Source organism: Eufriesea mexicana, unplaced genomic scaffold, assembly GCF_001483705.2.
Source record: "Eufriesea mexicana isolate 0111107269 unplaced genomic scaffold, ASM148370v2 scaffold2928, whole genome shotgun sequence".
In the NCBI taxonomy this organism is placed as follows: domain Eukaryota; kingdom Metazoa; phylum Arthropoda; class Insecta; order Hymenoptera; family Apidae; genus Eufriesea; species Eufriesea mexicana.
The window spans coordinates 534,605-549,547 of record NW_016911035.1 but is presented as its reverse complement, the minus strand read 5'-3'; the positions used below and the strand labels follow the sequence as shown (position 1 = coordinate 549,547).

General features: G+C 46.9%; 1 protein-coding gene across 1 annotated transcript in view; it reads left to right on the top strand.

The window, feature by feature from the left end:
* The first annotated feature begins 8,860 nt into the window (after positions 1-8,860).
* GABA-B-R3 (gamma-aminobutyric acid type B receptor subunit 3) overlaps positions 8,861-14,943 on the top strand; it is a 36,028-nt gene continuing 29,945 nt past the window's right edge. The window contains exons 1-2 of the mRNA XM_017904641.1: positions 8,861-9,147; positions 13,228-14,801. Coding sequence (XP_017760130.1) covers positions 13,284-14,801 — 1,518 coding nt within the window. The 5' untranslated portion in view covers positions 8,861-9,147; positions 13,228-13,283. The remainder of the gene's footprint in view (positions 9,148-13,227; positions 14,802-14,943) is intronic.

Genomic DNA, 14,943 nt, shown 5'->3' with positions numbered 1-14,943 from the left:
GGTTACAAATGAAAACTTAGACTATGAGATCTATGGCTCCAGCGTGAAGCACTCGCGATCTAGAATCCAACTTAATCTACCATGCTTATCGCTATAGGGTAATATAAACTCTAGACTATCTTAAATTAGTATGCGGGTTTGCCTATGTATAGAAAAGGCACGAAAACTATACAGCTTTTGGTTTTAAGTGGATAAAGGGATGGATAAATAAATATAGATAAATAAAATAGATAAATAAATAAGTAATTAAATAAATAGGAGGAAAGGGGGATGAGGGAAGAGAAGGTATCTTGCTAGCGGATTCATGCCTTAGACTGGGATACTATTGAAAGGTCTGGAAGTTATATACATATGAAACCTCTAGTGGAGGTTTTCCGAGTACTTGCGAGAAAATCCTCAAACCTCCTCGAAGTTGAAATCCATCTAGCAACGAGGGTGAGAACGATGGTCGCTACAGTACTGTAACTAAGATCGTTCGCTACAGCACTGGACTGTTTCTACTCGGATCCAGACGCACAAAGAACACGTGTCAGGAGAAATTGGAAAATCGGGTCTGCTTTGATCTGCCGCTCTACCAACGGTAAAAGAATTCATCTTCTTGCTGATTCGATTCCCGTAACCGCTGGAACGACGCGCGAGAGAAGGACACTGGAAATCATCGCGGACATCTAAAACAGCTGCATTTCCTGATGAAATATCGATTAGAAAATTCATTTAACACGAACGTGCCTCTAATTGAACGATATTCCGTTTGAAAGTGTCCGTTTGAATTTGTCGAATAAATTATCCCCCCTGGAACGATATCGGGAAACGAGAATTTCGTTTTTCCAGGACAATGTAAAAATATATGGAACAACGAATAAGAACCGTAAATACTGGCCAATGCTGATTGAACATTGTAAAAACTGAAAATTTCTCTCGGCTTGAAGAGACCGCATTCGTGGAACTGGAAACAACGCACGATCCATAAATGTATATAATAGCCTTGCGCGTTTAGAGCAGGGTCATAAATTAAAGCATCCAGCAGCTGCACTGATTGATGCACTAACATCCAGGGTCATTGCAGTATTCTTTTTTTTTCCTTATAATCTCAGCCATATAATTCACGCGATCTTAAACGACCCATCGTATGTGACTGATTTATCGTTAATTACAATTTAATTCGATAAACTTATTAATTCGTTAATTATTTCTTTGATATCAAAGGGACTGAGGGGAGATTATCGAACGTGTGCGTCTTATTAAACCAGAGTCGAATGGAAAGGTCTCGAAGAGCACCTGGCCAATGATAATTCTTTCATGTTAAGTATCGGTCGTCGGGGTTCGCATAAGGGTTGATGGGAAAGAGGGGTCCGAATTAATTCCTACATTTTCGATTCCCACGGGTGCCAGGGACCCGAATCTTACCCCACGTTACCAACTACCCCTTGACCGACCACCTGTCACAAACGACAACCACCCTGTACCAGCCAACTACCCTGCGCGCTCCTCGGGTCCCTTTCGATTCCGAGTACTGCTATGAACAGCGTACAACCCAGATCAGCTGTGAGAAATAATCTATCACCCCATGGATTTACCTTTGAAACCTCTTTCCGCCATGGTAATAATACCGTGGTAATAATACCATGGCAAAACATAAACATTCGCGAGGGATTTCTAGTACCCAGATAATCCGATGTTCCAAAGAATCGGATGCTGGAAAAATATAAAGAAGAAGCCGAGAAATGTTCCAAAAAAGAATCCCAATATTTAAAACAATGGCTACTGCATACAGCGGTATGCTGAAAAGAAAAATCCAGCTATGAAGGGAACAACTAGGACAAAATTGCGACAATAAAGAAGCTGGTTCACGACTCTAGAGAAATACCCAAGAATAAGAACAAGCAACGCTATGAAATGTGGTAGTGTATGTAAGATGGAACGGGGATAGGAGGACTCTTGCAACGCAGACTCGATGGCAAAGTTTAGAACATTTTCAGGTTTCGCGGTCGTTGCTGGTTACATGTATCCTCGATTTTACCTACCTTTTACGAACAAGCGAACCAGAGAGTTTCCGAAAAGCTGTATACGTACATCGAGCGCTTGCATCCCGGTCGATCCTCGATCTCTCGTTTTCTGAATTTCCAGATGGAATCTTCGAGATTCCCTTTCCAGAGCGTTGCTCCAGCGCGATCTTCGCGAACGAGTCCGGCGAGGATTGCCTCGTCGAGCAAACGAGATTTACGCTGGAAAGGGACTTAATTGAGCTCAGAGCATTCCCTCTTCGCAGCAACATTTCGCCGCCAAGATTTATTTTTTGTATTAGTCGCGATATTTAATTTCGCGACCTGCTGTTCCCATTCCTCCGCGTGCAATTTCTCCCAGTTCCACTCGTTTCGAGCATTTCGCTTTTTCCCACCGACTCACCCCTGTCCGGGACTCTCGACTAATCGTACGCGAAGACAGGGTGATAAGCGAAATCACGAAGTTGGAACACTCGCAGGCAAATGTACAGGAAAAGAAGAGGCGACTGTTCGCGATTGGAAATCAGAGAAAATCGTGCTTGGGTCGTAGCTGCCACCCATTCTCACCCTTTCGTGTCGAACGTCCGAAAGGTCGGCGCCTGCGACACAGTGGCTTATAGCGTTAACCTGTCGCAGTGGTAGTTACCGAGAAACCTCTCTGGAACTTGTACTTCGATTTTACATTTCTATTACGAATTTCCAGCGTCGGTCGTAGCTTCTACTGCTAGCGAAGCTCGGAACGGTTTCGGGAATAACTGTTAATAACCATTGTACGAAGGTTCTTCCGAAAACAGGTATGAAGGACCGAAACGATGTTACGAACGTTATGGCAAGAAACGTACTGCGTATATCAGCCGAGGATATGGCTTCGGCTGCACGTGAAATATCAGTTCTGTCTCGGTTTAATAAACCGCTGATTAAACTGACACAGAAGTAGAAAATTAACGGATCCGATATTAATTGGGAAATTAATAGAATTAGTTATTACCGTGTTATAAGTGGATTTATTATTCACGGCAATGAAGTGGTGAAGAATTCTATGCAATTTACATTTTAGCTGAAGTCCTAGTGCGTCAAACTCGAGGAGATAATCGATGCAGGAGTGAGAATTTAGGAGCTATTTAGTTGGTAGCACTGAAAATCGATAGCTTGGTCGATTTTGTTTTTTGCTAAGTATAATAGAAAAAGTTCTTTGATATTATGGCAATGTTCAACGCCTGCTTGTCCGTACCGTATCGATGATACTGTCCCACGGAACGAAGACAAACGTCAAACTTATAACTAGCTTAATCTATCTTAATTCACATCTTCGTACAATAGCCACTATCCATCTTACATTTCCAAAGGATGAAAAGAACTTTCGCAATTCCAAATGGAGCACGGGTAACTTAAATTTGGTAAGGAAAATCTTTAGAAAACGACGCCAATTACCAAGTCTAACCGGATAGACTCTACGTTCCGAGACTTTGGCCTGAAGGCCCGCATACTCGCCTGCCTGATGGATTCAAAGATACGCTTGTCTATTGTTACGCGAAAGCTAGAAAACGAAGCTTCCGTCATTTTGTATCGATTTTGAATCTGAAATTTAACCCTTTGCACTCTGAGCAATTTTTAACGTGACCTACCAGTCACTCCGAGTCACTTTACCTTTCCTGTTAGCTTCTATAGTACAATATTCACCAGTCAAGTAGCATTTCATTTTCATCGGTTCTTCTGCCAAAGGTATACCGGTATAATATCTATCAGTAAACGTACGGTAACCCCGTGTTTCGGGAATTTTATCTAACGATGTTTCATGTAAATCCAGCGGAGTTCTAGTGCCGTAGTAGCAGCAACGGAGTCACAGGCCATCTTGCAATGTCACCATAGTGGTGGCAGCAGAATGCAAAGGGTTAATCCACTGTCGAGACATTTGTATCTTCCTCGAGTGACACTAATTTCCCCGTAAAAATCGGGGGGAAGAGATACGTGGAAGAATGCGAGCAAAGAAAAATCGAAAGAGGCCGATCTGATCCGAAACGAACGAGTTTGGGATGATTCGGGAAAACTGGTCTACGAGTGTATTCCTCGGGTGTAGGAATCCAATAGGTATTACTCGCGTATTAAATAAATTGAATGAAATTATCGGAAAAGTATTATCAGACTGTAACAGGGGGTGAAGTGAGGCTGAGCCGATAACGGTCTCAGCTAGCCCACGGTAGTAATTGATGACCACTGTCCACCCCGTTTACGTCTTCAACCCCTCCCCGTGAAAGTTTAGATATGTTCGGGCTCCGCAGTCAAATCGACAAATGACTATGACCCCGAGTTTCGAAACCGCAGACTCTGTATAGTCAGCCATGGTCTGCCGAACATCGGCCAAAATGTCACGTTCGCTAATAATTATCTTCCCGCGATAGTAACCGATGTCTTGACACCTTCTCGCAATTTTTGTAGCAACTGCTTTCTCTTGACAGTTTATTCTTCCATGTTCTTATCACCTGCAGACACTGCTACTTTGAAACTACTAAAAATGGAAGCCGATGTTACAACAGTTTCCAACACCTGTCACCTGTTCGCAATGCGAATATTTGTTACGTGTCTGCTTATTCGTGTCTCATCGAGAAGCAGAAAGCGTAAACTTCACCGACTATTACATTCGCAAGGCTCCTAATTAATTACACGTTCCAGTAATTAGAGTTTATTAATGAATCCCACGCTTCCGTTGCATGATGTTCCATTTACTCCAGCAAGGATTACTTTTTGCCCTTCTCCCGTCGCTCTTTCGCCTTTTTCTCGGCAATTCTATTTTTCGCTGCAAGGGCCGTGCAGTCCCGCTGACTCCTAGAAAATGGTGTCGCAGCGAAATGGCAATTAGCAACACCTAACGAAGTGCGTGAAATATTACGCGACAGAGGACAAGCATTTCTGCTGTCTCGCAGTTGCCGCGAGAAATGTCTTCGAGTTGGCGAAATAAACTGATCTTTATCCCTGTGAGATTCCGCGCAGCCTTTAGCACGACAGAGAAAAACGACACCTGCATTTCCTTTACATTCGTTGTTCGAGTTAGACCGATGCTGGCGCGAGATCATATCAGCGATACTCGACATCGTCTAATAAAGCCGAGTTTTCTACATCGGATCTTCTCTTCCCGGAATTTTTATCGCACCCTCGACACGATCGTATTAAACGAAAGGGGCGTTGTTGGAAATTTGAAATGTAAAACTACGTGCAATACCCCTCGGATGCGCTTCCTCGAGTGGGATCGATTTTAGTATTCTTACGAGCCTTCTAACGAGGCTGAATGGAAAAATTTGATACGGTAGGATTCGGTCACGTATCACGGGGTTGTACGAAACACATCGAGTAAAAGGATCCGCGCGTGCCGAACAGATCCTCCTCTGGTTTCGCCTATAGACCGATAGACGATCGATGAAGCTAACGGAAGAAAGCTAGAAACGGCGTTTGCGAGGTACCTCTGTTCCGTTCCCCGGTGGAACCCATTACACCGTGGATTTCGCCAACTTGCTTCCCCGCTGTGTTCCTCTCGATCTCCGCCTCGAAGAAACTACGAACGTGCAATATCCATGAAGTTGCGAGAATCCGGGCTTTTATGCGGTAGCAAGTTGGACAGGCGTCCAAACCGCGAAACGACGTGGCGCTGTTTCATACGGTTAGCTCTCATTGGTAATGTCTTGGTAATCTAATAACGGCGAGGATCGGGCGTCTCTCCGGTGGATAGATGACGTGCACAAACCGGCAAAGCAAATTGGAACTGTAGCGAGTTCGTGGCCGGCGCCGAGTACAAAGGCCACTCTCTCTAGTGACCCAACATCCTGCCTTGTATTCCATCTATTCTCCGGAGAATCCAAAGCAATCGCTTCGCATAGTCGACGGAAGTAAAACGGTAGCGTTCACTCGATCGACTGCCCATGACATCGGACAGGACCTTGAAAGATCATCTCGGCGGACCAACTCCGTAGTAATAGGATAACTTGGTCGGAGGGGATTTGCATGAATTTTCGCGAAACGCGTCCGCTTCTTACGTCTGCATCGTTGATACGTCCGCGTGCGTGGATGGATCATCGATCGAGGAATTAATCGCGTTGACGAGATGCGACCACGAGGAATACTCCTTGCTCCGCAGTTCGTGGTCTGCGTGGCCTCGCAACTGGATTCGATCATCGAGCGGGAGCCGAGCAAAATTTTGGATTTATAGAATGTCACAGTTGGAACAGGGTAGCTGACGGCCGCTGAGGCCTAGTGTCCTCGATAACCAACGCGAGGACGAAAATTTACCCTCTGTACTGTGGTATCGCGAGCAGTGAAGGACGCTGACAAAGGAAATAGTATCAAGAGTGATATCGGGGCGAATGGGTGTGCGGTCTTACTTTTAAGCGAATGCATGAGAACGCTCGAGTCGCTTCTCGGAAAGCGAGGAATAATAAACAGCCACATCGGGTTCGACTCGAGCGTTCAGGGCGATATCTAGGATGCGGGCGAAAGAACAAACGATTCTAAAAATCAACTCGATGACTGTATCCAGTGCTCGAGAAAGAAAGCCTGCGTATGAAAAGGGTGAGTTTTGACTTTAAGTAAGAGTGCAAGGGTGCGGGCGAAGCAGAATACTTGCAGTTGAGACTTAGAGCGAATAGATCGTGTGTTTGAGAGTCAAAATTGAGAGAAAGCTACGTGATAAAGATCGGATTAATAAAGCAAACGGGACTTTTGATTCTGATTATATTTTATATTTCTTGCTGGTATGAAATAAACGAAGGCTCGAGGTCTTCTATGAAGCGTGGTGCACACGGTGGACCGTCAAAAAGAGTGTCCCGTCGAACCCTTGGGCAAGATTTTTATAAACTCTATGACAACCCACTGCGTTACTCAACCCAGCTTCGAGAATTGATAAACTGGATGGTTCCTCGAAGCAAAGATAGATCTCGATGCAGGGTGACGCCACCGAAATAAAGATTCCTCTCGTACCTAGTGTAATATTTTAGTAAAATAAATCTGTTTTGCTATTAAAAACGAGTCATTGCGTATTAGACGCGTAGATCTCTCTCAACCTAGGATTAATCTAGCACTAATCCTACAATACGGACATCCTCGATGACGTTTACCGAGGAGTGGAAGGCATATTTCATATATACGAAATTATTTTCCTTCTTGAGGCAAGGAGTGAGAGATATTTGGGGAGCGACGTACGTAAGAGGCGAAATTGCGATTCGAAACTGGGACTCGCGTGCCTCGCGCTCGTCGATAAAATTATTTTAGGTTCGCCATAAAACAAACGGCCAATTGAAATGGTAACGTCATTAGGGAGCATTGAGCGTACGATAACTGGCTGATAATATGGTTACGTGCTTCGGCAAGTCCGTTGCATATTTGCAGCCCCGACTGCGAGTAAGACACACGGAAATTGTGTTCGCGGTTCGGAACAACGTAATTTATTTAAACCACTTTCCCTCGAAACGACCGATGTTCGCTTATTTGCATATAGATACACACCGATACGCTTACTGAAAACACCATCGAATAGATACTTGGAAACTACCCTGTTCGCTTTGCTTCGCGTATGGTAATCTGTCCACCGGCCCGTTAATAAAAACACCCGCGGTTTCGTGCTCCATAGGAAAGGCCACATTTCGCAAATTCGAGTACGTCCTCGCAACTCGAATAGATCGCCAGTCGATTTATCGGGCAAATTGAAAGCTCGAGAACCGAAGAAGCTTTCCCTCGCAAGATCGAGGGGAAAAGCTTTCGAGGTGACCATACCGATCGAGGCGTATATCGCTGGAGTATTCTCCTCACAGTTTTTCCACGTAGGTACCTTCGAAGCTGGGAATCGTGTTCGGGAAAGGGAGTGAAAAATTTCAGTGGAAAGAAGGTTTCGACGCTTTCTTCGCTTTGCTCGCGACTCGCGGTGTCGCGCGGATAAGCTTCGCCCTCCGCGAGATTCAGCTTTCCGATCGGCTGGCCTGCAGCCTCTGGAACGGTGTTTCGACGGGAGGAGAGAAAAAGGGCTTAGATGGACGGCTTGGTCGTAAAACGAATTTCGAAAGGAATCCACGGGTAAATGGTCGTTTGATGAACGAAGCGTACCTTTTCGTTCGAGGGAAAATGCAAGAGAAACGAGCGTCTGCGCATTACCAGGACGGCCTGTCACGAGAACTCCTGTAGGAGACGAGGCTCGCAGAATTCCACGGAGCCAACAGTGCGCGAACCGCCAGCACGCGACGCGGTTGCTCCGACGCGACACCTTCTGCGCGAACCGACGCTCCGAATTTGCCCGCAGTTCTTCGAAAAACTCGCCCCGCACACGCCACCGCGACTCTCCGCGAATTTTCAAGAGGAAAATCCCGACCACGAGCAATTTCGAAAAGCAGCGCGAACCGACCGACGTCGAGGGACAGAACGCACCGAATAACTCGTGCTACGCTTGCAACTGGTTGTCCGTTCGTCCTAGCAGTCCAGCCGCGCGTTCTTCCGCTCCGATAATATAGATTTCGTCGCTGTCCGCAATTCCGCCGTTTAATCAAAGTTGATTGCAAATAAATAATGCGGAGCACGATTGGCCTGTAGCTGGGAACAACCGAGTAACCGGATAATACTGGCGGACAATCGGAATCGTTGAAACGCAATTGCGAGGTATCGTCGTCCTCGGTGCAATGTTGATGAACGTTTAAAGAGCATCTGCAACGTTCATCACGGGTTCACGGGTGAAACGCGAAAAGGCGAGAAAGCAACCCGATGGAAAAGAGAAGCTAATTCGTACGCTTCCCTGATGGATAATCGCTGGTGCTCGAAAAAGAGTAGAAATATCTCGGAGGGGTAGAGGACATCGAGAAATATCAATGCGAGGATCGATCCTCGGACCAGATTCGGAGTAAAGACTCGGTGGAAAGGGAGCAAACGAATATAGGTGTCGGTAGAAAAACCGTGAGACGATTGTTGGTTCTGGCGATTATCGTTTTAAAAGTGACCCGTTCGTTGAGGAAGATTCGGATCGATCGGTTGCGGAATTAAAAAGCTGGAAGAAAGAGGAAGAAACGCCATAGACGGAGTTATTCGGCATCGACATCGCGAGATCCTCGACATCGACTTCTTGGGAACTGTGGCGAAGAAAAATGCGACGTCCGAAGCAATATTACACGATTTTACGGTAATTCGTACTTTTCAACCCCCTCTGTCCGACCCGATAAAATATCGTCTCTATTCTTGCCGATTTCTTCCGCGATTAGTACGTCGATTGTCAGGCAAAATTTTTAAGTACCAGATTCGCGCGAGAAAGAAAAATGTCGGCGTTATCGGTAAAGAGAAAAATCTACTCGATATCCGCTTTCGAAAGTACCGAATCGCTGGTGAAAAGTACGACGAAAGTTCCTCCATTTATGGCATGCATTGTCTATTTTATCTTCTCAAGAAAATACCGGAGTTTGCGTCCCGTTGCTGCGTAACTTTTACAAAACGAGTATTTGTAAAAGTCGGAAAGGCGGTTTCATACCGCGTGCAAATTTAAGAACTTCATGCGTCTCGTAACTGTTGGTTAAGCGCCGCTTTTAAAATTCGTCTTATTTATACCGACGAGAGATGACTTTTCTCGCTGACAAAGGCCCCGCGAGCTTTCGATCTCTCGCTCTTCCCTTTTCCTTCCACCGCGTTCTAATGACTGTGAAACGGTTACGAAAGTGCACGCGAAAGCTCGGTAAACAAATAAACGGGCCAAGTAGCAAACTCGGGAAACGAAGCTTTTAAGGCCGCTGCGACCGTCCGTGTCTTCCCATTAATTCTAATAAATGCAATCGATCAAGTTGGACGAGACTCGCAAATCGCAACGCTATCTCTGCGGTCGCCACGGGCAAGCACGCCACGATTTGCAAGCACAGGCTTCGCTGCCACACGGATCGTTACCGAATTCGTTCTCGCGGCCGCGTACATTGTCGTCGGACGTTTACCAAAAACGAGAATTTAATTCTCCACCCTCTCCTCGCATCTCGAACCATCGAGCCTCGTCTACGAAACTTTCTCCAATCCGTTACGCAATTTCGCCAACGCTCGAGCAAAGTCGCACTCTGCCGCTCCGTGGATCATTCTCCCGACTAGTTGCTTTAACGAGTTTCAGAAGCAACGAAACTTCGTCGAAATTCTTCGGTAAAAGTGAAATTTCGCTCTCTCTAACGCGGCTCCGTCACCCCCGAACAACGCGGCCGCTCGGTAAAACTGCCATCGACAGATTAGAGGGCAGGTGTGCGGTAATAATTTACGCGTAATTAAAGGGCTTACGCGTAATTCGCCGACTTTCCGCGAGGAAAAACTGCACCGGCGCTTTGATGTCGCGGGGCGAAATTCACGGTGGGAATTTCAGGGGAAAGAAACGCGATCGCGCAGGGAAGCTTCGGTGAATATCGAGCGAGCTTAACGAACTTTCGGAGGAATTCTTCTGCTCTGGCAGCGGAAAAGCTGCTTGCCTTTCTCGGGTTTCGCTTTCCTCCTCCGGTTTTTTCCTAGCCTCGTTATTCGAAACGTATGGCGCGACGCGCTCGGCATTTTCCTCCTCGGCGAGGAAGCGTTTACCTCGCGGTAATTTGAAAATCAACCATCCTGCGTTTCGAATTAACGCTGATCTCCCGGTGCCTGGCTGGCGACTCGGCGCGATTGCCATCATCGAATTATACTTTTAAATGTCGTTCCGCGTTTTCCGAAGTGCAAAGATTACTCGTTCGTGTTTTTGCGGTCGCACGCAGCGAACGTCGTGACAGTGCAATTTACCGATAACGAGAGGATTCGCTTACGAACGTTGTTTCCTTGGCAGCGGTCCGCGGGGAGGGACGAGGCAGGCTTGAGATACGTATTGCACCGTCGTAACTCGAATCCTTAAACGCGAGTTGCTGCACGCGTCTCGCGAAATCATCGCGGACGTAAATCGAACTGGAACGAAATGAACGTAGTATTGAATTCGAAAGTAGTAATCCTTGTTCCGATGCCCCGAGGGAACCGCATATTCCGTTTCCAGATGCGCGGAAGCAATCATATGGCTCGTACGATCCATCAGCGACGCTGCTTTTTCCCAGCAATCTTATTTCTTCTGCAAATCCAGAAGAACACGGGCTTCGTAACTAGTAAATCTTCTTACACGCTTTTCTTTACCCCGTACACCGCCGAGCCTCGGATCATTAACGAAGGAACCGAGCGTTCCAGGAAACAAACCGATCTTACGGTGATCGCAACGGCGTTGGCTCAACTTGGTCAGCCACTCGACGCAGCTTCCCTGCGAATTTACTTTCTTAACGACTCCAAGGACCGTGTTTCATACGGTAGTAGACGCTTCGATACGTGACAGCGGCTGGAAACGTACAAGGGTGTCAGCTAATTCGCGCTGCACGTTTACGCGCGATCCCTTTGTCTACTTCTCTCTTTCCACGTCATCGTACAGCTGCTATTAGTCTACGTCCACCTTCTTTCGTGTATTTCTTGGAAGGAACAGAGCTGGTTCGGAGAAACTCGAGTTTACATGGTGTGGTAGGTCAGAGGGTCGAGAGGTCTACCCTTACGCGAGACTTCGAAGCCTCCGCTTTCTTCTGTCAACCGAGTGTCTATCGAAAGTGTCACGGGCTGTGTTCCATTCTCTGCCCGACTCGAGCAGCCCGAAATAAAACGACGGGGCGAGACTACGCGAAACCGACCTGCAGAAAATGTCGGTTCGCATTCGACGCGATGAACCTGTCGATATCCGAAACTCGGTTTACCGGGATACACGATTGAAGTCGCGATATTCATTTATACCCTGCTAGGCTGGCAGTTTTAGCGCGGCCAAGGTGCAAAACTTTCCAGCGAACAGAGCGTTAAAAGAAAGAAAGCACTGCTGGATTTTTATTTAGGAAGAAATTAATCTCGTCGCGGTAACAAGGTCCCTTTTTCAAGATTTTCGCACGAGTCACGTTTAGGTTACGCGCTAGATCGGGATTTGATTAAAATTCGAAGAAAGCATCTCCAGTGACAGCGGATGCGACGCTTGCGCTCGCGTACGCTCAGCACGGACGATGTATCCATGCATAGCAATTCGAGATTCGATTCGCATTTTCATGCATAATAAAATACAGCCGGAATGGCGCACAATAGAGATGCATCAGTGTGGCAGTTTGCGAAACCACACCGGAGTGCGTAACAAGGGCCGTTAGTAGTTAGAAAGTCAATTACGTTAAAACGTCGAGAGGGAATGTTCGTTGACAAGCCACCCGGGGGACTATGCTCGCAGGCAGAAGCTTACGTAACGCGAAGGGTGGCGAATAAACGAAATCCCATTGTTTAATCGCTATCATCGTTTACGCGTACTTAGTTCGTTCCGAGGAAGGTCAGATGCTCCTCTAATGCTACGATAAAAGGGTACTAGAGCTCATTAACATGGCCTGTGCAATTGTGCGCACGTGTTCCCGTTTCTGCGATGTTACATTAAGCAGATTGCGCCTTCAGATTTTCCGTCTGCGAAACAGAAACAGTGCTAGGCGCGCGATATGTCTCGATGAAAGCGTACTCGTTGCCGCTGAAGTTGACAGACGCGGCTAGTTGCGAGTCGCGGAGGGACTTTCTGAAATTTATTAATCGCGATAAAGGGGAGCGTGTACCTAAATGATACGCGATACGATCGAGTTGCTATAAATTCGATTCAAAGACCAACCAACAGCGGGACTGTCTTCGTTTCGACGAGTCCGGCTTTGACGCTGGAACTGCTTACCTGTGACGTATTTCTAAACGTATTCCTAGCTCGGTATGCGTAATAATAACTCAGATAAATAGATGTACATAGTTACGACTTTGGCTTGGTTATTGGTCGATATTAATTTCGTGAAAAGCAACCCCACGATTCTGTCGAAAGCAACGAGTCTAACTGAATCCAATTATTTTGACTAGTCTCTAGCGTTTAATACTATACGAACAAAATATCTCGATCAACCCTTTGCACTCGAGAGGTGACTCTCAGTCACCATTTAATCAGATTTGAAAAATCGACGTAAATTAATATATCAAATTTAAAATTACCTGACGATGTGTGGAATGTCGGTGAAAAATAATTCTACGTCTTAATTTGCGTATGATTTCTCATTTACCATTTTAAAAATATCGTCCACTCTATGACAGCAAGTCTTCGAATTACTCTTTTTCTGTAAGGAAAAAGTCGTCCAGTGCAAGGGGTTAATAAATAAGATTGACGAAAGGTACGATAACGTTGCTTCTTAATTTTCAGATGAGGAGCAACCGGCAAGACGCCCCGAGTCGTCGAAACAGCGACGGCGACTGATTATGACGCGCGTCCACACGCGCCGCGATCTCTCTCGTCTCCTCCTGCCATTCTCATCCTCCGAGACCTTCCACCTTCCTTGCAACCTGATCCTCCTCCTCCTCGGCATCGTCTCTGTCCGCAGTGTCCTGCCGTGCAGCGAAAAGACGAGGCCCCAGAGTCATGACCTTGCTACGTTTCCCTATCTCACTGACCCCGCCGAAAGAAAATACTCCCGCAGAGTACCCGACGATCCTCGAGAGTGGATACAGCGCGATCTGAACGAATACGAGATTTCCGGCTCATCGGATCAACCCTACGGGATCGGAATTCAAGATGACGACAGGACGTCGCTGAGAAGAACGAGCTCGTCGAAGAAGGCCAAGCACGTGGCGAACGAGCACGTCGAATCGTCTGGTAACGACGATTCGCGATTCACGATCGTGCCTAAGATCGTGAACAGTTACTTGGGCGAATCGCGCAGGCGACACGAGAAACGAAAGTTCCGACGGGAAAACGATGCATTGGCTAACGTCGACGGCCAGGAGACGTCTTGGTTGAACGGTGTGAACTATCGCGATAAGAAGCACATCGAGCTGAGGATGAAAAGGAACTTTGGAAGGAAGCACAAATTGGACAGGAGGACGGGGACGAATTTTGCCGGATCAGAAGAATCGCTGCTCGATTGCGAAGAATGCGAGGAAGAATTCAGGGGGAACGAGGACTCGAGGTCTGCGAGAAGAAATAGGTCTGATAAAATCGTGGATAATCCCGAAGCGAAAGGAAACAATGGGACCGAGAATCCAGTTCATTCGATCGAAGTAAATGGCAATCTGTCACCGACCTCGAATGAGAGCAGCGAGGAACCTTTTACGGGCTTCGAGGGTTCACAGAAATTCCCTATAAAAGTCACGTACAAACCGCCTGTAGCGCCGCAGGTCGAAAAGTTTGACAGGAGGCACTTTGGCCCGCCCAAAATGGATATTTCCGAAACTACAGTCGCGTCGTATCCGTCGACCATGTCACCGGATCTTCCGAAAAGCCCGGGCAGGGACGTTCTTCATCGACATCGTAAAGTAGATGAGAATACGGAGGAGGAACGGAGGCAGGAAGCGATTGAGGAAAATGAAAAAGCTGACGACACCACGGACGATCACTGGTTACCGGGTGCATCTTCTGGTCGGCGATCCTCCAGCATATCCGGTGGAAAGCCTTTTCCAGAGGAGAAGCGCGTTTCCGTGTCCTCGACGTCATCTCTGCCGTCGACGTCGCCTGGCATCGGTGATAAGGATTTGGAGAACGAGACGAGTACCGAGAGTGCTGAAGGGGAAGACGAGGAGAGCAGTGTCACAGTGCCAAACGTGAAATCGCCTGAAAAGATAAACATAACCATCCTGGGTCTATTCGAGATGACGCAGGGTCTTGAACCCAGACCGGAAGGACCCAGCGAGCTACAAGCAGCCAGATTAGCCGTCGAGCGTGTCAACGAAATGAACGTCTTATCCAAGTTTCGACTGCGTCTTATTCACAACGATACCAAGGTAAGGACACCATTTTCTATTCCACGTCGCGTCAGCAGACGCGATTGCTTCGAGTGGCAAACCATTTTGAAACAACCGCCAGCAAATGGCGTCGAGATATTCTTTGACAGCTCGACTAGCCACGATCTACATACGTGTAGGG